This window comes from Danio aesculapii, chromosome 7 (assembly GCF_903798145.1).
Source record: "Danio aesculapii chromosome 7, fDanAes4.1, whole genome shotgun sequence".
In the NCBI taxonomy this organism is placed as follows: Eukaryota; Metazoa; Chordata; class Actinopteri; order Cypriniformes; family Danionidae; genus Danio; species Danio aesculapii.
Genome location: NC_079441.1, coordinates 17,277,084 through 17,304,704, shown reverse-complemented (window position 1 = coordinate 17,304,704; position 27,621 = coordinate 17,277,084). Strand labels below are relative to the sequence as shown.

General features: G+C 34.0%; 2 protein-coding genes across 4 annotated transcripts in view; both read left to right on the top strand.

Moving 5' to 3' along the window:
- dock11 (dedicator of cytokinesis 11) overlaps positions 1 to 3,930 on the top strand; it is a 173,570-nt gene extending 169,640 nt beyond the window's left edge. For both annotated transcript variants that reach the window (XM_056461155.1, XM_056461154.1), the window contains one exon: positions 1,182 to 3,930. In XM_056461155.1, the coding sequence (XP_056317130.1) occupies positions 1,182 to 1,271 (90 nt within the window). In that variant the 3' untranslated portion in view covers positions 1,272 to 3,930. The remainder of the gene's footprint in view (positions 1 to 1,181) is intronic.
- A 3,104-nt stretch (positions 3,931 to 7,034) lies between these two features.
- Positions 7,035 to 27,257, top strand: il13ra1 (interleukin 13 receptor, alpha 1). Of its 2 annotated transcripts, none has more exons than XM_056461152.1 (10): positions 7,035 to 7,359; positions 7,658 to 7,788; positions 13,178 to 13,340; positions 19,397 to 19,505; positions 19,599 to 19,786; positions 20,577 to 20,710; positions 20,927 to 21,068; positions 23,654 to 23,753; positions 26,349 to 26,442; positions 26,533 to 27,257. In XM_056461152.1, exons 1-10 carry the CDS (start codon positions 7,278 to 7,280, stop codon positions 26,635 to 26,637), a joined length of 1,248 nt encoding a protein of 415 aa, XP_056317127.1. In that variant the 5' UTR covers positions 7,035 to 7,277; the 3' UTR covers positions 26,638 to 27,257. The 2 variants fall into 2 exon arrangements, with proteins under 2 accessions (XP_056317127.1, XP_056317128.1); XM_056461153.1 differs by having other exon boundaries at positions 19,397 to 19,509; positions 19,603 to 19,786.
- Positions 27,258 to 27,621: the final 364 nt, after the last annotated feature.

The following is a 27,621-nucleotide window of genomic DNA, read 5'->3' as shown; positions in this document are numbered from 1 at the left end:
CCATGGAACAGACAATAAACAAGTCATGAAAATGTATAAAAGAATGCATATTATGCAGACACTTAATATTTAATATTACGTGTTAACCTTAGTGTATATATAGTTTATATTTTCAATTTAAAGTTCACAGTGTTTGATGTTTTTGTTCGATTCAATTCGTTTATTTGTATAGCGCTTTTCACAATAAGCAGCTTTACAAAAGGTGCAGATTATTGCATTACAATCAAATTCAGAAAAGTCCAGTTCACCTTTTTTTTGTTCAAATCTTTTTATTAACATTTTGGTCAGTAAAACATCAATTTCAAAAGTATTTGAAAAACAGAGACAAATTATCTTTGCTCCAACAGAGCCCCCCACCCCACTGCACCATTTCTGTACAATATGTTATGCCTATTTTAAATCTGTTTTACATCATGTCATGATATACAGTATACATGCATACATACAAGTAGATAAAAGTTACATTATATGTTCACTCATCTATTGTACATATATACACACGCATCGAGTCACAATAGGCTTAGCAAATGTAAACTAAAGAAATAAAATAATTTAGATATAAAATAAGATGATGGGAAGGAAAAAAAATGTAAGAAACAAATAAACAAAGGTCAAACTCAAAATATTACGTTTGGATCCATTTGTTTTATATATGTCAGCTCTGGCCAATTAAGATCAAATTTTTGACTGCAACCTCTGGTGGAGTACCGAATCTTCTCCATTGTAAGATGGTACATAAGGTCCCTAATATATTGATTAAAAGTTGGAGGAAATTTGTCCTTCCATTTAAGCAGTCCAGTTTACTTTATTAGTTACAAACAACTTTAATTAACTAGTAACTAATAGCTTTTAACAGTTGAAGTTATTATATATAAGCGTCGTTAACCTGCAGTTATATATAGCATATAGGTGATGTCCATACATGTTTAATGAAGTGTATACAATTGCATTAAACAATTGATGCATTAAACAATTTAGTGCTGCATGTGCTGTTCCGAAAGCTTCGAAACGGTGAATCATTTTGCAAAGCAATTAATTCGGTTGTTTCGAATCTAAAGACTTTTCTCTCATCGTTATGTGCTTGTGTGTATGTGCAGTAATCCAGTGTCCATCAGAGTTTGAGGTTGTCATCTTATCATTGTCGTTAGATTTTGAGATTGATTTGCTCCTGCTCTCCACAGATCTTCCAGGAGGATATGATGCGTTCTCTGCTCCAGAACTCTCTCCATGTGTTCAGAGCCATCAGTGGAACCTCCACCGACCTCAGCTAAATCCTGATGCTGCTTCCAGATCCTTCAGTTCTGCTCTCGCCTGAATGTACAAATCCAGATGCTAGGCCTTCAGCTCGTGAACGAATGTCAGCGTTCTCCACCGTGCCATTTTGTGTACAGCTAGTTTGTGTATATACTGCTTTTACCATTAGTTTTAACTTCAACATGGACTATTTTTAATGCACATTCCGGGTCTTATTGTGTTTGTAGCAACCTTCCTTTTAGACCATGTCACCAAGTCGCCTTATTTCCCAGCACTTGCCCTTGGTCCATTATGGAAGCCCATTTATCACACAAAATCATACTTTAGTAAATTTAATAAAATATTATAGTAATAAATAAAAACCTAGGATCAACATTATGGTATTATAAATAAACTGCGAGTTAAAATTGAAGCTTGATGCATTCTGAGATAAATGGTTGGACATACTGTAGAACCAAAAAGGACAAAATGTTGATAAGATGAGTCAAAATTATGATCGAAAACAAGTTGACGAAGAAATGATGCCACAATACTTCAATCTCGCAAGGAAACATCTCAGATTTGAGACTTTTAAGAAGAAATATAATGAGTTATCTCAGTCTTATCTCCTAATTCTGATATAATTGGCCATGTTCATGCTATGGTAATCAATTAGGACACAAAGTAGAAGATATTGTATGTATTAAATATTAATGGTCAGAGTTATAACAGTCATAACTGGAAAGAAATTTGCTGATCAGTAACATTTATTTTAAAGTCATATTTTGAACTCTTGTCAATTGAGAATGCAATAATTTGACTTTCCTGACAGTTATGATTTCCTAAAACCCAATTATAAGATAAAAGTTGTCCATTTTGTTATAGTTTTCTTATTTTCCAATCATAACTATGACTTGAAGTTCCAATATTTTAACTTTTTACCATAATTAAGACTTGAGTGATGAAAATCATAATTACAGATTTTCTCATGCAGTGCAAATGGGCTTCCATGGATCAATTATCCAGCTATATGATTGCTTTTTATGATTTAAACATTTATCAGTGGATGAAATCAAGTCCTATTTCAGTTTTTCACATATTCTTGAAAGTCTGTCACATTTACAGTAAGAAAAATAGGGCAATAATCAGTGGATAAAATCAAGTCCAATTTAATTTTTGAACATATTCTTGTAAGTCTGCCACATTTACAATAAGAAAAATGAGTCAATAATGCCACAATAACTTGGCTGTAAATGAACTGTTGTGTAAGTTTTGCATCCCAGCCAAACAAGCCATTTAAATAACACCATGGGAAAAACACCTACTGGTACAGTGATGATCCACCAAAGATCAGGTGCACAGTTTATGCAGCATGCTTGCGTTTCCATATTATATCACTTCTGAAAATTCCAGGTGATTTTAAATCCTAAATCCGTGAGATTGCACTGAATGATGATATTCAGGATTGTACAACGCCTGCATTTTAGCAAAAGATGTCTTCCGAAAATCTTCAGTCATAACACACAAACCAACTTCAAAATTAATCACACTTTCACGAAATATATGAAAGGAAAATATTTTATTTTATATTGATTTCTATAATAACTTAATACATTTTAATGCATTTAAATCAAGCAGATGAAGGTGCAATTAAAATGTGAGTTTTTGAATCATTATTTTTGACTTTTTTACTGATCAAATCATTACATTAGTGTCCTCGTTTACGTCACTTTTCGCTCAAAAAATATTTTTTGTTGCTTGTTGAAACTACTTCTTTAAAATGAGCTGAAACAACACAATTCTTGAGATTTTGATGGGACAACTAACTTTTTTTAAGTTCAATCCACTTAAATTTGTAAAAACTAATAACCTAATTCCTTCATGTTGTCCCAACACAAATCGATTGTGTGGAATCAGCAGTGTTTATTTATATTTGTTTCCTGGTGCAAACTGCATAATAGTCTGATAGATGCATCTTTTTTAAGAGGTCAGTGCTACTGCCATCGAAACTAACTGTTAAACTAGCTGCTACTGTATGTGGTCATGTCAATGTCCCTCTTCCCTATTTTCAGTGGTTGCTAGATCATTTCTGTCATTAAATTCAATCGAAACCATCTGGAGTTATTATATGCAATTAATTGCGGCTGTAATTGCGGATGTTAAAGAATGTCTGATTTCATTGGCAGAAATGCAGAATGTACAATAGCAGCAGATTGAATTTTGTGATTCCCTTTGTTTTATTGGCTGGTCGTTCGTAACGTCTCATTGGTTCAGCCAGTAAAGCCCATCCAGGGTTAATTTATTGACGAATGCTGTTAATGTTTATCTGCTGCACTGAATATGCAAATTACAAACAGAGGATGTGTAGATTTATATAGGAAAGTTGTCCGTTTGTTGTAAATGTACATTATGTAAGTATGAGCGTACGTGCACATGGAAATGTATACAGTATTGAAAGAGCAGTATTTGCGAGCACTCGTATCTCTCAGATGTCTGGACTTATTAGTCTAGAAGCCATCTGATCAGCAACGGACGGTGAATTTGCTAGAAAGCGGATGGTTTGAGACCATTTCCCAATATTAGTTTCGACATTTCCTTCATGTTTTGTCAGCATATTTTGTGCGATTGTTGATTCTTTCTTTTTTTCTTTCTGTCTCATCTGTAGTTCATAAGATAAAGATGCATTTCTAAAGAAAAGGTCGTTCTGTGATGTTTATTCTTTTAAAAATACATTTTCCTAAGTCAACACATTTGATAACCTGTGACCCTTCCAAAAAGTTAATTTTTTCTGTTGAACACAAAGAAAGATATACTGAAGAATGGTGGAAAAAACTGCCATTGACTTCCATAGTATTTGCTGTTCTTACTATGGATGTCAACGGCTGCTGGTTTCCAGTATTCTTCAGAATATCTTGTTTTAATGCTTTTTTCATTGAAAGCACAGATTGTTATGGTGTACACTTCTTAAATCCTTATCTATGTAACGTTATTAGATTCATTTTAATGCTGTGTTTCTCTAATTTTAATGCAAATAGTCTGTAAATTTATAATCTGATGGTTTAAAATTGTATTGCAGCTTAATCTGTCAATGTTATATCATGTTGTACCCTAAAGCGGGGGGGCTGAGATTGTAGTTCTAACCCTGCTTCAGTACACTTAAGCTGTGGTCACACTAAACTTTTCGCTCATAGACTTCCATTCATCAGAGATGGCAAAAGTACACACATCCTTTACTCAAGTAGAAGTACAGATACTCATGTTTAAAACAGCTCTGGTAAAAGTTGAAGTACTAACTACACTTTTGTACTCAAGTAAAAGTAAAGAAGTACAGTCTGAAATATGTATTTAAATTAAATTTATTCATTACTACTACCTGTTTTAGTTTCACGGTGGTAACTAGACTGCACATCATGTATGTGTGTATGTATGTATGTATGTATGTATGTATGTACTGTATGTATGTGTGTGTGTGTGTGTGTGTATATGTATGTGTATATATATAAATATACACATACACATACACATACATACATACATACATGCATACATACACACGTGCACACACACACACACACACACACCCACACATACACACACAAAATAACTTGCATTTCTAATTCTTTTGTGTGTGTATTTTCAGCTGCAAAATAGCCAAGCAACATCATTCTACAATATTGCTCAACAGCACTGCTCAAAATGTTTCCCTGTCTATCATCACCTGGACACAAAACTTAACTTTATGGCTGCTTAGAACAATAGCTGCCATACTCATTCATATACCCTAAAACATAATTCTGTAGGCCTATATATATTCATTCATTCATTTTCCTTCGGCTTTGTCCCTTATTTATCAGGGGTTGCCACAGCGGAATAACCCGTCAACTGTGCAGCGGATACTCTTCCAGCCGCAACCCAGCATTCTCGCATTCACATACGCACTCATACACTACGGCCAATTTTTTAGTTTAGCCAATTCACTTAAACCCACGCCAACACGGGAAGAGAACATGCAAACTCCTCACAGAAATGCCAACTGGCCCAGCCAGAACTCATAGTTCAGAACTCATAGTCTTATAGTGTTTTTTTTTTCTTTTTGTGTTCAACAGAAAAATCTAAACTCATAAAGGTTTGGAATCACTTCATGGGGAGTACGTTTTCATTTTTGGGTGAACTATCTCTTGAGAACAATATCTGAGGCGTGTTTCACGGAGCAGGCTGTGCAGTATTCCCACACATAAGAAAGCAAATTACCTCAAGTTTCAGTTCCATAAACGGTGGCAACTTTCAGGATATGTGAGCAGCAAAAGTTACATTTGGAAGTAACTAAGCCCCCACCTCCCCACCAGTGGTGCAAAATAACAGATTACAAATACTCAGATTACTGTGATTGAGTAGTTTTTGTCAGGAATTGTAATTAACTAAGTTATATGTTATATTAACTAAGTAAATGTAACTAAGTAGTAGTAAATATAAATTTATATAAATAAATAGACTAAACTAACCATGTTTCAACTTTTTAGACAAGCTACACAAACTGTTTTAAGTCAGATTTAGTAATGTGAACTAAGTTAAAATGGGTAATTTGATTTAACTCAAAATTTTAAAGCAACCACGTCAGTATACTTAGTTCGCTAGCATTACAAATAATTTTAAAATACTTATAATTAATTACTGTTACACATAAAATAATACTTTTACAAACTATAGTGTCAAGTTGTCTGAGTGCCCAGTACTAGCCAGCTGAGTGTTGTAAAAGGAAATGATTGTGAATTTGAAAATGCTCATTTTGATCACTGTGGATGGACTCAATATTTTCTCTTTTTGAAATACTTTTAAAAATAATAGCTTAAATAAAACGTACTAATATTTGATGAAATCTACAAGGCCACAAAATTACTTTTTACAGTGCAGTAATACAAGTGATTTGATATGTGAACTTACTAAGCCTAGATATATTCAAAAGTTACACTGTAAAAAAAAATCCGTAGTTTTACAGTTTATTTCCGGCAGCTAGGGTGCCGGAAATAAACCGTAAAATAACAGCCGTTAAATTACAGAAATTTACTGTAAAATAACAGAGGTTGCATTACAGAAAATTACCAGAAATTTAAATTTAAGGAAATTTCTGTAATTTAACGGCCAGATATCAATTTACCCACCCCTATAACGGGTCATACCAATCAGTCTATGCAAGAAAAAAGTCATTCAACAGTCTGAAACCGGCAGATTTAGAGCACCGATAGACACCGTAAGAGTTCACAAGACTGATTTCTCTTGAAATAGGTGTTTGTTTCTACATATAGTCTAAAAGTAAAGTCAAATTAGATGCATAGTTTGACCTAAAGTAAGCCGAAATAGCTAATCAGGTCAGAATACACTAGATCTATCCTACAAAACACTGAAAACTTTACTAAACATTACTGAAAAAGTTGACCTGTCCCGGATTGTCAATGTAAAATTCGCACTCTGGATAAAAGTAGCTATATTGCAAAAACATAATCTCTGTATTGTTTGTTCTAAGGGAGATATGACTATTATAAAAAAAGTGATAACAATGTTATAGCTGAAAGTGAGAAAGACAAAATAATCAATGATATAAAAAAAATTAAAGAACTTTAAGGGTTTTTTAACTCTTGAAAGGATGACAGAATTCTCATTTCTTGGGTGAGCTTTCCCTTTAAATGCGAATGTGAAGAAGCTCAGCTACAAGTAAAGTATGATAATGAAGTGTGTACTTGATCCCTGGAGGAGGTCGAAACTTTACTGACGTACACACACATATACACACACTCACTCCACCCACTCCCTTCAGTCTGTCAGTGTTGGTTGTTCCTGAAGCTCCTCCAGTCCAGTCAGTCGCACTTCTCTTTCGATCTTCAGGCAGGAGGACGCGACTGTGTCCGTCGCACAGTTTGTGTTCACCTACTATGGTGACGTACACAAGTACAACCACCTAAAAACTGAGGTAAATACAGCGTATATCGACACATGATTACAACATCTCCTATTGGATTTTTCACGGAATAACCGTCAAAGCCTTCAAAATGATGTATCGATTCTTGGACATTTCCCTCATCGTCTGCTTCTCCGTCTCGCTCATGTTCGTCGGAGTTGAAAGCATGTCAGGTGGGTTCATTTCTGTTTTGTTCGTATTTGTCGGTACGTTTTCAAGGGAACCGTTTCCCTGAAGTTTTCCTGTGACAGCGCTTTGCGGGATATCCTGTAAAATTCCCGAAATATGTGACGTCAGAGATTTTCCTATGAACACCAATTCCGAAACTCTTAGCTGGACTTGTTCTCTGTGGTAGTCAGTTATTAAAAACCAAAAGTTTCTTCGCCTGACATAGTTAGTTTTCCTGCTGAACGGTGTAGATATTTCTCTGTTTTCCTCCTTAAGTTGTTTTACTCTTCCTGAACCCCGCAGAGCTTCCTCCGCCGAAGAATCTCAACTTTAAATGGGAAACCCCTTTCACGCTTAATTTGACCTGGGACAAGCCGGAGGATTTGGATCCAGAGTGTTTGGTGAACTACACGATAAGCGTGAGCTCATCTCAGGTGAGTCGCCTGCTCATCTTTTTGGCAGATAAAATCAAAACTGTTAAACAATATCATCAATTCAGAGTGCTCCTTAATTATTTTAATAGCCTGTGTTTATTCACTTTTATTAATTAATTAGTATTCAGATTTTGGATTTGGTCTGCTGGTAGGAAAGTGTGGCCTACTCTGTTGAATTGTTATAGTTCACCCAAAAAAATTCTGTCATCATTTGAACACAAAAGATATTTTGATGAATGTTCGGAAGAAAACATGTAACCATTGACTTCCATAGTATTTGTTTTTCTACAGTTATTATTAGTAGTTACACGTTTTCGGCGTTATTTAAAATATCTTCTTTTGTTTTTAGCTGAAAAAATAAAACTCAAGGCTACTTATTCAGTTATTATCAGTTTTTTCACTAATCTTCAGAAGCGTTTGAGTATTCCAAATTAATGCTGATTTGCTGCTGTTGTGATAATTTTATTTACTGGTTTTCAGTCAGTTATAATGGTTCTCGATATTATCGATATCGAAAATATCAACATCAATATTAAACATTTAGTTTCACATTTTGAGGAAAACTGTGTATACAGTTGTAGTCAGAAATATTTCTATTTAACTGAGAGAATATTTTTTCAACACATTTCTAAACATAATAGTTTTAATAACTCATTTCTAGTAACTGATGACAGTAATAATATTTTACTAGATAGTTTTAAGACACTTCTATACAGCTTAAAGTGACATTTAAAGGCTTAACTAGGTTAATTAGGTTAACTAGACAGATAAGAGTAATTAGGCAAGTTATTATATATCGATGGTTTGTTCTGTAGACTATCGAAAAAAAATATATTACTTAAATATGACCATAAAATAGTTATACAATTTTTTTTTTTACTTTTTTCTAGCCGAAATAAATCAAATAAGTCTTTCTCCAGAAAAAAAACGATATTATCAGATACTGTGAAAATTTCCTTGCTCTGTTAAACATCACTTGGGAAATATAAAAATAATAATAATAATAATAATTCAAAGTGAGAGCTAATAATTCTGACTTCAACTGTATATGAAGAGTTTAGATACAAAAACCTCTAAATCCCACTTGATATTTTCTTCTAAAATTAGCATTTTTCTCTGACTCCTGTGTGTAGGCTTAATAATTTTACTTATATAGTGACTAGTTACTTTCATTGCCCTTAAAGTAAAATAACTGAACATAAACATAGGAGGCTGAGAAAACTGTTAATTTAAGGAGAACATTTCAGACAGCATTTAGAGGTTTTTGCATCTGAACTCTTCATAAATACAACCCCAAATCAGAAAAAGTTGACACAGTATGGAAACGCAAATAAAAAAGAAAGGTGTGATTTCCAATATTACTTTGACATATATTTTATTGCAGACAATACAACAGCACATTATTTAATGTGTTGCTCATGATTTTTATAATTAATTTTTAAATAAGCACGTATTCCAATTTTGGTTATTGCAACACATTTAAAAACAAAAAGTTGGAAAACACACACACACACATATATACAGTATATACATGCATACATATATATATATATATATATATATATATATATATATATATATATATATATATATATATATATATATATATATATATACATATACATATACATATATATACACATATATAGTTGAAGTCAGAATTATTAGCCCCCTGCTTATATTTTTCCCCAATTTCTGTTTAACAGAGAAGATTTTTTCAACACATTTCTTAACATAATAGTTTTAATAACTCATTTCTAATAACTGATTTATTTTATCTTTGCCATGATGACAGTAAATAACATTTTACTAGATATTTTTCAAGACACTTCTATACAGCTTAAAGTGACATTTAAAGGCTTAACTAGGTTAGTTAGGTTAACTAGGCAGGTTAGGGTTAGGTTAGGTTATGTATATGTGTGTATGTGTATATATATATATATATATTATATATATATAACTATAGATATAGATATGTGTATATGTGTATATAGATATGTATATGTTTGTATACATGTGTGTGTGTGTGTATATATATATATATATATATATATATATATATATATATATATATATATATATATATATATATATACAGAATTTATTTGAAATATTTTAAAAACGCATTATAAATGTCTACTGTCACTTTTGAGAAATGACATTGATGAAATTTAAATAATAAAATAATTATTAGATGGTAATGTACTGTATAATGGTTTCCACTAAGTTATGGTGATTTTTAACATCGATATTAATGAGAAACGTTTCTCAAGCAGCACATCATCATATTAGAATGAGACTGGAGTAATGATGATGAAAAATCTGTTTTAATCACAGAAATAAGGGACATTTTAAAACACATTCACAGAGAAAACTAATATTTTAAATTGAAAAAATATTTATTTTTCAATTTTATAATTAGCCAAATTGAGCAGAGGAGACTACTTTCATAAATTATTTATGGTAGTGTAGATCAAGCTAACATACTTTCACCCCACATTTACAGGCTCTGTAATCATAATACTATTAATGATTATTAATAATTCTTATTAACCATGATACTGTAATCATTACTTGTAAAACACATAATCTGAAGTCAAAGTCTACACAGGGATTGGTTTTTCCTCCTTAATGATGTGTTTAGTTTCATTTATGTATGTTTTTCTGTAACTGCAGCAACTCACTGCCCTTTGCCTTTACACACCCCTTACAGTACATTTCCTCATTTCTTCCATACTGAGTTTTAAGGTACAGGAAGTGTGTTGAATATAAAGACTTGATCTACTTAATATAAAAGTACTGAAATAACTAGTTTCACTTAAAGAACACCACTCCAGGATTTACCTTTTAAAGCCCTGTGTTTATATTTAGCTCTTGGGATGAGGATTATATAAAGAAAGTGAACATCTTGGAGCAATTGTAAACAAATGCTAAATAGCAAACAGGACCCTTGGCAATCCAATAAGCTTTCATTAATTGTGTTTTAAGTTTTGCTGTCAAGAAACATGTCGTGTTCAAATATAATCTGATCTGGACGGGGTTAGGTTGATCTGGTTGGTTCCTGTGTCATTTAAGGGAGTATTACAGTAAAACATTTTTCAGAATAAGTCACTTCTCTGTGTGTGTGCGTGTGTGTGTGTGTGTGTGTGTGTGTGTGTGTGTGAGAGAGAGAGTTGAGGTAGGGAACAGAAAGGACTGCTACACTGACACTGTATTTAATAAAAAAAGTTTAAGTAAACCATGTGATTTCACATTGATGTAAGCATAGCATTCGATTAAACAAGATTCTAAGTAGACAGGAAGCGAAAACATTGCATTGTGCAAATTCCTACTCTATTTTTTAGATTCTTGGAACCGTTTCTGACTGTGTTTTAAAATAACATGGAACAAAATATTGTTTATACATGAGAGCCTGGACCACAAAACTCTCAGTCAGAATTATTAGTCCCCCTGTTTCTTTTTTTCCCCAATTTCTGTTTAACGGAGAAATTTTTTCAACACATTTCTAAACATAATAGTTTTAATAACTCATTTCTGATAACTGATTTATTTAATCTTTGTCATGATGACAGTAAATAATATTTTACTAGATATTTTTCAAGACACTTCTATACAGCGTAAAATGACATTTAAAGGCTTAACTAGGTTAACTAGGTTAGGGTAATCAGGCAAGTTATTGTATAACGATGGTTTGTTCTGTAGACTATCGAAAACAAAAAAATTGCTTTAAGGGGCTAATAATTTTGGTTTTTAAAAATGTAAAAACTGCTTTTTTTTTCTAGCCGAAAATAAAACAAATAAGACTTTCTCCAGAAGAAAAAATATCAGACATACAGTGCTCTGTTAAACATCATTTGTGAAATATTTAAAAAAAGAAATTAATCACAATTAATCACATGCAAGATAAACATTTGTATTGACATAGTATATACAAGTGTACTGTGTACATTTATGTATACATTTATAAATACACACACATAATGTACATAAAATGCAAAAAAATAGAAGAGAAATATATTTACATATACATTAAATATTATTTGTATTTATATATAATACAATATAATTGTATTTATATATATAATATGCATATAATATACAATATAATATGTATATGTAGTATAAATATTCATATGTATAAAAATAAACAGATATTTTATATTATTAATCGTTTGACAGCACTAATTTAATTAATTAATTGTGTATTTATTGTATTATATTATTCAGATTTAAAAATAGGGCATTAATAAAGAGTTTAAGAGTTTGAAATGTTTTGAACTGGTTTGAAGAATAGTGTACAATTATATTCAATTATAACTAATATATATATATATATATATATATATATATATATATATATATATATATATATATATATATATATATATATATATATATATATATATATATATATATATATATATATATATATTGCATAAATGAGTACACCCCTTTTGAAAAGTAATATTTTATCTATTTCCCAGTGATTAAAGGTGACTTTTTTTAGTGCATTTATGCAAAAAGTACACTAAAGTTTTATTCATTAAAATAAGAGTTTGGTCACCTAACATAATAATAAGTTATTATTAAGTTAACACAATAAGTTATTAAATTGCAAACTACAAACTTTTTCTCTTCATTTTTCCTGTTCATTAACATTTTATTTATAAAATATTAATTTAAAAGAGATCTCTGAGGAGTGGACTTACTTATTTATGTATTTTTTAATCATATATTTTTTGTAGAGAAAAATCAGTAGCACATTTTGCAGTACTGTTTTGTGTATACATACTATGCACTTGTCATAGTCATTATATGAACTGCGTAATTACCACTAAACCTAACCTTAACCCAATGTACAATAGTTACCTTCTATAACCCAGTACTTTCCTACACAGTAAGTACACTTTACCGTAAGTACATAACAAGTAGACAAACTGTGCAATGAAGTGCAACCTACTGCAGTTGTCTTTTTAAAAAAAAGCTAATTCATCTGTGGTTTGTCATGATCATAACATTGGGTGTGCTCTTGTATAGTTTCATACTGGATCATACGTCCTGCAGGCACTGCTTGCCCAATGTAAAACTAGTTGCGTAATAGTGTAATTCAATGTTTAGTACAAAAAGTCTCTACTGTTTACACACATTTCAACCACCTTAAGTCTATGCTGACTAAAGGGACCTTTCTTTATATTCAATCATTGAAAGTTATATTTTTGGAGCAAAATATTTTGGAGAAAGGAGTTGCAGGAGGTTTTCCTAAGAAACAAATGACTCGCGCTTAGTAATATGCATGCACACACACACACACACAGCAACCAAAAATAACTGTATATTTGATGAGTTTAAACATTGTATTTTACAGCAGCAAATCTTCTTTCACCAACAGATATGTTCTAACAATAACATTGACAAGAGAAGAGTTGCAGCCAACAAGGTTTTACTGAACGTCTCCAATGTGAATGGACTGTGTATCAATGTTACTACAAACTTAGACAACTGTGGAGACAGACGCAGCCCACCTAAGATCATCACCATCCCTGCACCTCCAGGTACTCTGCATGATAACTGGCTCCGGTTTTATATCCAGTGACTTTATTATGATCATTTAGCAGTATGTGTAGTTCGTTCAGTTTTAATTGGTTGATGTGTTATGATACAGTGGATACTAGGGTTGGGCGATTAATCGAAATCAAATCGTGATTTAAAAGGCTGCGATTTGAAATTTATAACTTCGCCCACCCAGAGTAAATGCATGACTGCCGTTTGTGTGTGACAGTCTTACTAGCCAATTGAGTGAGAATACTTGCGTTCTGCCCAATCAGAATTGTGCAACCGAACTATGCGTTACGCCCATAATAAAAAACAAACACACAGGAAAGCACAAACGAGTGGGATGATGGCGTCTGCCGCTTCAGAAGCATTAGTAGACTAACTAATATCAAAGAAGAACAGCAGGTCGGTAATATGGGAATATCTTGGTTTCAAAGTCACAGACACTGAACAAAACCAGGTAATTTGTAAGAGCTGTCGCAGAATTGTTGCCACAGCATGAAGAAATACAGCATCCAGCACCTAAAAAAAGCACCACAGGTGGCAATATGAGGAGCGTCTTGCTAAAAGTCAACAAAAAAGTACTGCCAGTGACACTCAATCTAGTAGCAAGCAACAGCAAAGTACAATTTCAGAGATGTTTGCTAATATAAGTTGATATCTTTTAAGTTCCTTTTTTTAACTAACACTCACTGCATTTTAGCAGTAAGAAGCTACAATACAGATTATTGAGCTGAAGCTTGACTACTAAATTAAATCGCAAATCAAATCAGAATTGCAATATCTGTAAAAAAACAAGCTCAATTAGATATTTAGATATCTAATTTAGATAGATATCTCAATTAGATTTATGAGGTAAAATAAGCCCTCTATAATCAAATGTAGATTTAACTTCGGAATTTTGTAGGTATCGTTTGGATTTAACCATCGGACTAACCAGACTAGTATATATATATATATATGTGTGTATATATGTGTATATGTGTATATATATGTATGTATATATATATATATATATATATATATATATATATATATATATATATATATATATATATATATATATATATATGTGTGTATATATGTGTATATGTGTATATATATGTATGTATATATATATATATATATTTATATATATATATTATAAATATAATATATAATAAATATAATATATTTATATATTTTATTCTGGCAAATTGTAATTTACTACCAAAAAAAAAAGATTACAATAAAGGAATGCTATAAATGACAATGTTTTATTTTCACGTTATAATATATTTAATAAAGTCATATTTACTGCAAACTATATGTAAAACCCACAAATTATATATGAGCAATTTCATGTAAATGTCAACCTTGCCATGAAAAAAAGTCCGTTCCTACATTTTTTGTGTGAGCAAGTATTTTACAGTACTTTAAAAATACTCATAAACGTATTTGTCAGTGTTTCAAGCTATTATATTTCATTTACCAAAATCACACAAGTGGCAATTTGCTGTCACATCCATAACGGAAAAGTGTCACATCCATAATTAAATTCAATTTTATTTATAAAGCACTTTAAAACAACACAGTTGACCAAAGTGCTGACAACAGAGAGTAAAACAAATTTTAAAATACAAATAAATAAACAAAATGTCAGCATCTCACACTGTGATAAAAGCCAAACTGAACAAGTGGGTTTTAAGAAGAGATTTAAAAACAGTAATGGAAGAGGTTTGTATAATATACAATGGCAACTCATGCCACAATTTTGGTGCAGCCACAGCAAAAGCCCGATCCCCTTTGAGCTTTCGACTGGTCCTGGGCACACCCAAGAGGAGCTGGTCGGCTGACCTGAGCGAACGAGAAGGTGTGTAAGGACAGAGAAGCTCAGAGAGGTAAAGGGGTGCAGTACCATTTAGACATTTAAAAACAAATAAAAGTAACTTAAAATGGATCCTGAAATGCACGGGCAGCCAGATAGAAGACTGACTCACGCCAAAATAAAGGGCATTGCAGTAGTCCGAGCGGGAGGTTATAAAAGCATAGATTACTGTTTCAAAGTGCTTGTGTGATAAAACGTGCTTAATTTTGGCCTGTTGTCTCATGTGAAAGAAGCTAGAGCGAACAACAGACCGAATCTGGCTTTCAAGCTTTATTTGTTAGTTTGTTGAATCGTACTGATTTTTTCACTACAAACGAACTGCTCCAGAATTTGTTTCGACCAAGCCGGGACCACCTCGTTCAGATATTCTTGCACTGATTGTCTTGGCATGGATTCAAGCGCGATTCAGTGGGGCAAATGCACCAGGTTGCAAAACAAACGTTTAGGTGTGAAAGCACACATAGTCCCATATGACTTATTATAACAATTTTGGTCTATTTACAAACTTTGCAGTGTGAAAGGGAACCACACCAAGAATAAAAAGCAATATTGTAAAATTTTGAATCCCTGTTTCAGAACAAAACAATTATTATGCATGTGTAAAAGCAGCCTAAAAGGCAAATTCTTACAAATCCATACGTAATAACAGGGTTCAACACTACATTTACATTTAGTCATTTAGCAGACGCTTTTATCCAAAGCGACTTACAAATGAGGACAAGGAAGCAATTTACACAACTATAAGAGCAGCAGTGAACAAGCGCTATAGACAAGTTTCAGGTGTGTAAAAGTCTAAGAAGCAAAACATTAGTAGAATTTTTTTTTTTTTTTTTTTTTTTTTTTTTGAGAGAGAGAGAGAGAAAGAGGGCACAGTTAGTGGTATAGCCAGAGAGGCAATTGCAGATTAGGAAGGAAAGTGGAGACTAAACAGTTGCGTTTTTAGTCGTTTCTTGAAGACAGCAAGTGACTCGGCTGTTCTGATGTAGTTAGGGAGTTCATTCCACCAACTGGGCAGATTGAATGTGAGAGTTCGGGAAAGTGATTTCTTCCCTCTTTGGGATGGAACAACGAGGCGACGTTCATTCACAGAACGCAAGTTTCTGGAGGGCACATATATCTGCAGAAGTGAGAGCAGATACGAAGGAGCACAGCTAGAGGTCACTTTGTAAGCAAACATCAGAGCTTTGAATTTGATGCGGGCAGCAACTGGCAGCCAGTGCAAACGGGTGAGTAGCGGAGTGACATGTGCTCTTTTGGGTTCATCAAAGACCACTCGTGCTGCTGCGTTCTGAAGCAGCTGAAGAGGTTTGATAGAACTAGCTGGTAGCCCGGCTAGCAGAGAGTTGCAATAGTCCAGTTTGGAGAGGACAAGAGCTTGAACAATGAGTTGAGCTGTATGTTCAGATAGGAAGGGTCGGACCTTTCTGATGTTGTAGAGTGCGAATCTGCAAGATCGAGTGTGGTCAGAGAAGTTCAGTTGGTCATCAATCGTAACTCCAAGGCTTTTTACCATTTTGGATGCAGTGATGGTTGCTCCATCCATCTGGATTGAAAAGTTATGGTGAAGAGTCGGGTTGGCAGAAACTTCAAGCATTTCCGTTTTCATGAGGTTAAGCTGGAGATGATGATCTTTCATCCAGAGTGAAATGTCTGACAGGCAGGCTGAAATGCGAGCTGGAACCGAGGGATCATCAGGGTGGAAAGAGAGGTATAGCTGGGTGTCATCAGCATAGCAGTGGTAGGAAAAACCATGTTTCTGGATGACTGTTCCTAAAGATGCCGTGTAGATAGAGAAGAGAAGTGGCCCAAGCACAGAGCCCTGAGGTACCCCAGTGTATAGATGCTGTAGGTTGGACACCTCTCCCCTCCACGACACCCTGAATGACCTGTCCGAGAGGTAGGAACTGAACCATTGAATAACAGTGCCTGTGATGCCCAGTGACTTAAGCGTAGATAGCAGGATCTGGTGGTTTACAGTGTCAAAAGCAGCTGATAAGTCCAGCAAGATGAGGACAGATGATTTAGAGTCTGCTTTAGCCAGTCTGAGATCCTCCACGACCGAGAGCAGGGCAGTCTCAGTTGAGTGGCCTTTCTTAAAGCCAGATTGCTTGTTGTCCATGAGGTTGTTTTGAGTAAGAAAGTCTAGGACTTGATTGAACACTACTTTCTCCAAAATCTTGGCCATGAATGGAAGCAGGGATACCGGTCGGTAGTTTTCAAGTAGCGTTTGATCCAGGTTGGGTTTCTTTAGCAGAGGGGTTACCCTAGCCTGCTTAAATGAAGTAGGGAATAGACCAGAGTCAAGAGATGTGTTAATTATGTGAGTCAGTGTTGGTATGACTGCAGGAGAAATGGCTTGCAGGAGATGAGAGGGAATGGGATCTAGCGGACAGGTGGTTGCATGGCTTGATAGCACGAGATTGGACACCTCAGACTCAGAGAGCTGGGAGAAAGAGGTGAGTGTGTGTGGTGTTGGTGGTGTATCTTGCGTGTTTGATGTAGGTGCAGCAAATTGAGCACTGATTTTTGCAGTTTTGGTGCAAAAGAATGTAGCAAAGTCATCAGTAGTGAGTGTGGAGGATGCGGGTGGAGGAGGAGGGTAGAGGAGGGAGGAAAATGTTTTAAAAAGCAAGCGAGGATTGGTGGCACTGTTGACTTTCTGACGGAAGTATGTCTGCTTTGCAGAAGTAACCTCAGTCGAGAAAGAAGACAGAAGAGTTTGGTATGTTATGAGCTGTTCAGGATTTTTAGTTTTTCGCCAACTTCTCTCAGCAGCCCGAAGTTTTGAGCGATGCTCACGGAGAACATCAGAGAGCCAGGGTGCAGGAGGACTGGCTCGGGTTGGTCTGGATGTCAGAGGGCATAGTCTGTCTAGACATGATGTTAGCGTGGAGCAGAGTGTATCAGTGGCACTGTTCGTAAGTGGCACTAAGATTTTTTCTACCCCCATTTTCGCATATATATATATATATATATATATATATATATATATATATATATATATATATATATATATATATATATATATATATATATATATATATATATGCGAAAATGTGCACTTAAATTTGGACACCCACAGACATTGTCACCAATTATAAGTCAGAGAGGTCAGACTTTGTCATACATAGCCTCATTTCAGTTGTAAAAATATATCTATTAAATTAATCAATCTATTAAAAAAACTTTGGCTAGAATTAGGTATTATAGGCTTAAATTATTGAAATAACAGATGCCACAAAAGTGCCACAAATGCACCTCTGCCGTAAGTTGCACCCCCCGTAAAATGTGCATATATTAACTTAATTTGTTTTTTTTAATTATTAATAGAGTTATAACAACTAATGAGTGACTGAGGTGAGTTCCATGAATTGAACCCTTACCTTACAGAAGATTTATATATTTAAATAAATAAATAGATTTAATTTAAATACAGTACTAATTAGATTAATTAAAGTGAATTGTTTAATGTGTGGTTTAGTTGAAAACTACAACAATTTTATGTTTTTCTTGTGTTTAAAACCAACCAAAATGCCTAATTTTAGAAACGGGCTCATTACATGCAGTCAACATTTTTATTTTTCATTATATGTAAACCTAGTTTTAAAATGCACTTTTTGTTCTTGCTTGATCCATCAAAATAACAATCATATTAGCCTACGTTTTAATAACCTGTGGCCATTTGAATGCTAATGAAAGTCTAAAAAGGGGGTGCGTGCATTTTACCGCAAGGGTGCATTTCTCGTCACAGCACCGGGACTGCAGTTAGATCATCAAGCAGATTAATGTTGATTTTTCTTTCCAGGTGTCAGTGCAGAAATGAACAAAGCAATAGGCCTAAAAAATATATTAGATTAAAATATGATAAAACTATCATATGGAATGAGCCAGACGAAACAAATGTCAGGGTGTGAAAGCACCCTGTATTTGCACGCAATTGACAGACAATCACAGCCAAATTGAACTTTAATGACAAGGCAGCACTGGCCCAATTGGGCCAGTAACCATGCTGTATGCTGTCCTGAGGATCTTGCTTGCTGGCCCCAGGCCAGCAGGCAGTCCTTGTTGTCGAGCCCTGAATAATGTCAGGCACTGTTCATGCCATTTCATCTCTACAGTGGTGGATATTTTGTTGCAAATTATTTACTTTGGCAATTTAACACTGATTTGAAATCTCATTTATTTCAGTGCTGCTGGTGACAGACAGGGACTTTGCATATTCCCATGACCAGCTGAAGTGCACTTGGAGACCTGCCGTTGATGTCAAAGACCTGGGTTTTTATTACTGGTATAAACGGTATGTCATTTACAGTTTGTCTTTACACTGTTATTTTTTTTTTTGCATAATTCACTTTCATTTGTTATTTATATTGTATTCATTGTGTTTCAGGGAGCCTCCGCTAGAATCACTAATACGATGTATACCTGATGAGACTATGAAGATGGGAGGATGTGTCATACATAACACACATCTCAAAGATATTAATGTTTTTGGCCACATGTTCTACCTGTTCAACGGCACTTACAATGGGACGGTTGTAAACAACACCTTCAAGGATGAAAATGTAAAGCAATATGGTAAACATACACATTTTTACAGCCAATTAAAGTCAGCTTCTTCAGTTGTGAGTTGTCATTTTCACAACAGCAAGCCTTTTGAAAAAGGTTGAAGTGCAGTGAAATAGACATTAGCTATGTTTCCATTAAAAAATGCAAATTAAATTTATGCGCAAAACTGGATTATTGCATAAAAGACGCAGCATTTCTATTCAATGACTCAAAGAGAACAAAATCGTTTCTTTCTGATTAACTGGCGCCAAATATCAACAGTAAAAATGGAATTTACTGCAGTAGGAGAAGCTGCGTTAATCTTTTCTTCATTTAATAAATTACTTGCACCTCAGAAGACAAATGCTGACATGCAGTGAAGGCCTAGTGGCGTTTAATGGCGTGAGACGCAGAGCACAGACGCTCTTGATTCAGGAGGTCATTCATAATATAATAACACTAATACTGAAATAGTTAAGGCATTTTAGAATGACCAAAACAACATTTCAGATGTTTTAAAATGTGCTCAGCCTGCTGGTTTGTCCATTCACACACATTTTTAGCATCACATAATCTCTTATTAAAAAATTACATAACTTTTTTAATGCACATACTGGAATTTGTTCGGTAAAATTGTTTCCATTGTAGTTTGAGCATCTTTAAGAATAAATTACTTTAAGAAACAAAACACTCAAAATATTTAACATTTTTTGTACTGTTTTTGTCAAATGAAAATGTAAAAAAAATCCAAATGATTCCTGTATGTGGTGTAAAACTTTTACTGTTTTGTTTAATGTTTTTTCTTTGCCTCAATTTGCAGTGAGACTAAAGAAACCTCAGCTTACAGTCCAAAGAGTTGGGGACTCACTCATGTTTCAAACAAATGCATCAGATCTAGACGAGTTTGAAAAAGGTTGCTACAAATACAACTACACATACAGCGAGTGTGGAAAGGTAAATTCTGCTCTGTATTTTTAATTTACATGTTCTCTATCTCAATAAAATCCTTAAATACATAAAACCTCTTTTGATAATTCATTGAAAATGTGTTTATTTAATAGGGGCTCATTAATTTCCTCATCATTTCAATACAGCTGATATACAGTGCAATGCGTAGTGTCATGTTCAAAAAGATCCAGCTTTTTAAATGTTTCTGTTGTTGTGTTACAGGAGTCACGTAATTTCACAGAGCTTATAAACAAATCTACACATCAGTATGACCCGTACTGCAAGTACAGAGCCAGAGTGCAGATCCATTTCTCAAACGACTGTGGACGAGGATTTAGTGAACTGAGCGACGAGGTGTACTATGGTACGTCATAATAATCAATAATGATATTCACTGCTTGGTTACATTGTCAAGGCTTCAGAAAAGAAACCTGCAGTGCAAGTGAAACAAAAATCACTCGCAGAAAAAACTTGTTTTGTTGTTTTGTTTTTAATAAGCTTCTGTAAGGAATAGCAAAACAAATAGACTACAAAATAATCTGCCAATGGGGTAAGCAAAATAATCTTATGTCAGCAACTAGCTCTCTGCAACTCTCACATGGTCACCCACTAAAGATAAGCAGGGCTGCACCCGGTCAGTACCACATGGGAAAGCTAGGTTGCTGCCGGAAGTGGTGTTAGTGAGGCCAAACAGAGGGCGCTCAACCTGCAGTCTGTGTGGGTCCTAATGCCCCAGTATATTGATGGGGACTCTATACTGCTCAGTGAGCGCCATCTTTCAGATGAGACGTTAAACTGAAGTCCTGACTTTCTGACCGATAAAAATCCCAGGATGTCCTTTGAAAAAAGAGTAGGGGTTTAAATCACCAGGCATTCTGGCCAAATGGGGGGCTGGGAGGGGGTGTGGGAGTTATCGCGGACGAAAGTGAAGAGGGTTGGGGAGTTGCGGAAGAAAGTGAAAGTGAACAGAGGACGGGGCAGGAAGCCGGTTGTGGAGGAGGATTAGTAAAATGAGTTACCGTATCAGATTTCAGAAGTGCTGGGTCCGGCGTGTCCGGCACAAATTAAGCCCTGCTGCCGTCACATCATCCAGGATGATGGGATTCCCCGCACAATGGGTAAAGCACTTTGAGTGTCCGGAAAAAGCGCTATATAAATGTAAGGAATTATTATGATTAAAAGGGAAAACATAATTATTTTGCTTACCCCATTAGCAGGTTATTTTGCTTTTTTAATGGAAAACTCACTTAATTTGGGGGTATTATTTCTTAAAACAAGACTATTTTTGGCTGGTCTAAAAAATACTTCTTGATTCAAGAATTTTTAAATATTTGGACTAGAAACAAGACTGAAAATCTGAAAATACAGTATGCCAGAAGGTTTTTTGTTATGGTTTATAAAAGTATGAAACAAGCAACAACAGAAAAGAAGTTAAATAATAGAGAAAAGCAATATTCGATGAAATGCTTCAATAATAAATTTTACATTCAGATTGAAATACGTTTATATTATCATCTACTATATTTGCATGAGTAGACAACCCTATTTTTGGGTGAGCAGGATTATATTAATGTTGCATATGTAATGCTGCATTAATCGAATGATAAATACTTATATCATCATCATATCTTAAACTGTACATTTTCAGTTAGGGCTGGACAATATATCGTTTCAGCATCAATATTGCAACGTGATCCTTCGCAATAGTCACATCGCAGAATATGCAATGTTTGTATTATAATTCATATTTTGCATGTGTTTTTGATGCCTGTGATTGTATAATGACCTTAAAAGCAATCAGGCATGAGGAATTGTACAATTTGTGACCTTAACTACGATTCATTTTATTAAATTATTTTTATTTTTATCATTCAGTTTCTGTACTTGAATTCTATTAAACTCTGGAAATGATAAAACACTTTATTTCAATAGTATCTTTTTCTTGATTGTATTTATAGATATTTATGCATGAAAATCCTCATAGCAAATGAAAATACTGAAATGCACTACAAATAGTACAGACCACAATGAAAATGTGTCGGGGGACCCCGAAAAGTTTATAGATTGTTTATTAGATTTGATGGAGATGCACTCCCACTGCAGAATCATCCCAATCCATCTAACATTATAAATTCTTTCCAAGTAAAGATATTAAGTCATCTGGTGAAATTGTATTTATATCGCAATATATATCGCAAAATAAAAACATATCACAATGCTAGATTTTTCCAATATTGTGCCACCCTACAGTATTTTGAATTCAGAGACACTCTTGAGTGTCATGTGATCCTTCAGAAATCATTCTGATACACACTAATATCACATATTACTGTGATATTATAATGTATGTTTTATGGAAACACCCATACACACTCATTCACACACACACGCACTCATACACTATGGCCAATTTAGTTTATTCAATTCACCTATAGCGTATGTCTTTGGATTGCGGGGGAAACTGGAGCACCCGGAGGAAACCCACGCAAACATGGGGAGAACATGCAAACTCCTCACAGAAATGCCAACTGACCCAGCCTGGACTCGAACCAGCAACCTTCTTGCTGTGAGGCGATCGTGCTACCCACTGCGCCACCTTGATGTCTGTTATTATCATTATTAATGATAAATAAAGTTGATAAATATTCCTATATGTAAATCAAAACCAAGCTAAATTAAATTTCAAAATAATAAAAAACAAAATAGTAAAGATCTAATTATTCAAATTATTAGCTGTTTAATATTTGTCTGGCAACCTGGATTTGTTTTCAGATTTCTTGGATGAATCGAAAGTTTCAACAGCAGCATTTAATAAAGAAAACGCTGTTAAAAATCCATCCTCTGAGCAGTAGTGCAAGCTTCTCTTCCTGCTGATGAAAAGTGTTTTCCTCTGGCCATTGACACTTGAACTTGAATGTTATTTTTGTGTGTGTGTGTCTGATTTTATAGGTGAGAACAGCAATCCGAACACGCCTGCATTACTGGCCCTCATCATAATCCCGCTCATGGTTTCCTGTTGCCTGATAGTGTCTCTTGTGCTGCTCAGAAGGTGATTAATGATTTACAGTAGACCTTTATTGTTCTGTTGTTTTATTATATTTAAAACTGAATTAAATATGAAACTAATTTAGTATGCGTCATAGTGCATATTATCCTGTTTTATGTCTACAAACCATGTTTATAGTGGGAATTAAAGGGACAGTTCACCCAAAAATGAAAATTTCCTCATTTATTTACTCACACTTAAGTGGGTTTAAACGTATAAATGTCTTTCTTCTGTTGAACACAAAACAAGATATTTTGAAGAATGTTCTAAATCCAGCAGCCATTGACATACAGTAGGAACAAAAATAAAAACTGGAAATCGATGAGTAAAGAAACTCTTTGAAAAAAGAAACGGGTTTGAATCAATTGGAGGGTGAGTAAATGATGGCAGTTTTCATTTTTGGGTGAATTGTCCCTTTAAGACATGTCTGGCTTACTATAAAGTAAATGATGCCTCTTATTGAAATAAGTAGTAGAAACACTATTTAAAAATCACATTCATTTAGCTAAAGTAGTGCTGCAGCTATATTCTGGGCTTCGGGAACTAGTGGTTAGGGAGTTGGACTTCATGATTCACATTTACTTTCATTGAGAAATGATTCACATTGACTTCCAGTAATTTTTTCCTACTATGGAGGTCAATAAGTGCCAGCAAACCGCATTCTTCAAAAGTAAATGTGTCAGTGAATGATGCCAGAACTTTTCTTTTTTGTGTGAACTATCCCTTTTAACCCTTATGTACTGTTGGGGATGTTTTCATCCTGGGGTGACTTTGAGTCTTAATTTGGCCATAACTGTTTCTGTGTTTCAGCTGGCAAAATGATTTTTGGTGACAAAGCTTATTTTGACACAAATTTTTAAAAAATGCTTTGGATTTTTAAAAAACTATACACAAAACAAAACACTCTGGGCAAATTTACTAGCCTTTTGTTATGTTCGGGATAAAAACATCCACTAAATTAAACTGCTGTAAAAATGCTAAAGGTTAATAATATATATTTTTTTCAATTTATTTTGCATTAATCTGTTAATCAACCTCAGTCCTGATTAAAACTACTAAATGTTTTTATTCCATGATTTTAACTCTTTAATTACCAAATTCATAAGGGATGTAATGAATTATATGTTGTCAATATAAAAACACCCAAAATTATGTATTTTCAATATAAAAAACCACAAAATTATGTATTTTCAATATAAAAACACCCAAAATTATGTATTGTCAATATAAAAACACCCAAAATTATGTATTGTCAATATAAAAACACCCAAAATTATGTATTGTCAATATAAAAAGTAACTGTGGACTGGATTTTTTTACCTATTATCACAGTCTTGCACATGTAAAACAACATTGCCTTTGATGCATTGTTTTTGATTGATTTTCATTTTTTCTCCCTAATTTGCTGTTTTTGACCCATTGACTTCCATTATAACCACATTTTTTGATAGCAAAACACTGACATCATTCATAATCATTCATTTTTGATTGTTGGTGGTTTTCCCTGTTGGCAAGATGTAAAATTTGTCATTTTTACTGTTGATCATCAGTTGGCACCATTAACCCTTTAGATAGGCCTGTGCAAAAAAAGCTTGGTTTCGGGATTTTATATGGAGTATAACGGCAAATTAAAGTGTGTGTCTGTGAGTGTATGGGAGTGACCACGGCGCACTTACCTTGATGTGTCTGAGAAAATCAAAATATGCATCTCAGCTCTCAGAACTACATGGAGTAAACAAAAACAAAGACTGTGTATTTATGCATCATCAATTGTGCTTATGGAAGTCAATGAGGCAAAAACAGCCACCAACAGTAAATTAGGGAGAAAAAAATTTAAATCTAACAATGCGTTAAAGACAATGTTGCTACTAATTGTTCACATGTACAATACTGTGATAAAAGGTTAAAAAAATCCAGTCCACCATTACTTCTTATATTGAAAATGCGCCATTTTGTGTGTTTTTTTCACCACATCAATGACCGTTTGTGAACGTGGCAAATAAAAAGTTAAAATCCGGTAATTTTCTAAACATTTTAGTAGTTTTGATCAAGACTGAGGTTGATTAACAGATTTATGCAAGAAAATGTAAAATATTTATCTGATGCATTTTTACAGCAGTTTAATTCAGTGAATGTTTTCATCCCTAACATAACAAAAGGCTAGTCAATTTGAACAGTGCACAAGGGCTAATACCCAGGCTTTGTTTTAAAAGAATTGCTGCCAAACTTCCAAGGTGTTGAGCGTGGCTAACATACTTAACCACCCTCCTCCATCTGTCAGTTTTGACAACAGAAATGCTAAGGAGGAGGCGTCTGTTATGTTGTAATAACTCTCCCAAATCCCTTTTCCTGATCTTTCTGAATGAAAGGCCTACTTTACTATATCCAATCAACTCGCAGTAAAACAAAACAAGCCACGCCTACTGTTGTCTCATTTTAATATACCATTTCTCCATGAACTGCATCACAATACGGAGAAAAAAAAAAACATCGCAGCTTTCGGTTCATGCAGACATTAAGTATTTGTCAGAGTGTACTGTACATGTTTAAACACTTCTGAAATGATCTGAAATCCAAAACCTTTTTGTCTTCCTTCAGAAATAAAGACATCCTATTCCCAAAAGTCCCGGACCCATCGCTTTTCTTCAAGGAAATGCTCAACAGTAATGTCAACGTGCCAGTGGAACTACCGGTAAATTCATTAATTGTTAGATTCTCACTTTTAACCGTTCAGAATTGAAGCCTGTTTTTCTGTATTATTAATGTTCTGCATTTCTATCAGGCAAACTCTCTAGACAACAAACTCTACGTCCCTGCTGAAGAAATCCTGGAATACAGGATAAGTCTAGAACAAGACACACCACTTGTGCAAAGAAAGCTGGATTAAAGGAAAAACTGAACTATCAGGATGAACTCAGGGTGCGTTGAAAACACTGACACACACATGTCTATGAAAGGAAAAGGTTGTCTGATTCATTTGTTGATGAATAATAAGCTCAGGCTCCACCTTTGGACTTTGACCTCACTTATTTTCCTATGCGTTGCCAGTAAATTTGCTCCTCCTGGCACAACAGTGACTGTTTTTTCTCATTGAATGTATTGTGAAGATAAGAAAAGCAAGCAATGGACCTTCCCAGGACAGGTTGGTTGGATCTAATTGTCTGGAAATGGACAAGTAATACTGTATGCAGAGGCCAGTGGAGCTCAACACTCATGGAATATGGAAATTGTGAACATTTTTTTTTTATTTGCACACTGTTTCTAAACTGTTCCATGCTTGCTTGAAATGGTTACTTTATGGATCTGTGGGTGTTTCCTACTCGTAGTTTACAAACTGAACATACTTCTATGGACGTCTAAAGGAAATGCGTTTTCTGTGCACTGTGAATTGTTACATATGTTAGCGTAAAGTGATGAGATTTACTGTATACCATATAGCTAAATGTTTGTTTTACTGTAAATATGTAATTACGTTGACACTATGGTGAATAAACAAATGGAAATAGATTTTAGATTAATATTTGGACATTTTAAATAAAGAGGTTTTAATTATTTAGTTATTTACTTTATTATTATTATTTATTTTATTATTAATTATTTATGAATTTTTAGATGTTAAAAGCTTGCTTAGAGCACTTTTAAGCGCGTTTAAATAATCAAATAAGTAAAAATACATTAATAATATTCTTTTATGCGTTTTATTTAATCAAATTCCTTAAAGTTCAATTCAATTCATGTTCATTTATATAGCGCTCAATGTAGATTGTGTCAAAGCAGCTTAACATAGTTCTAGTAAAGTCCAGATTTCAGAGTTGAAGTTCAGTTTAGTTTAGTTCAGTGTGGTTTAAATTTCACTGTGGAAAGTTCAAAC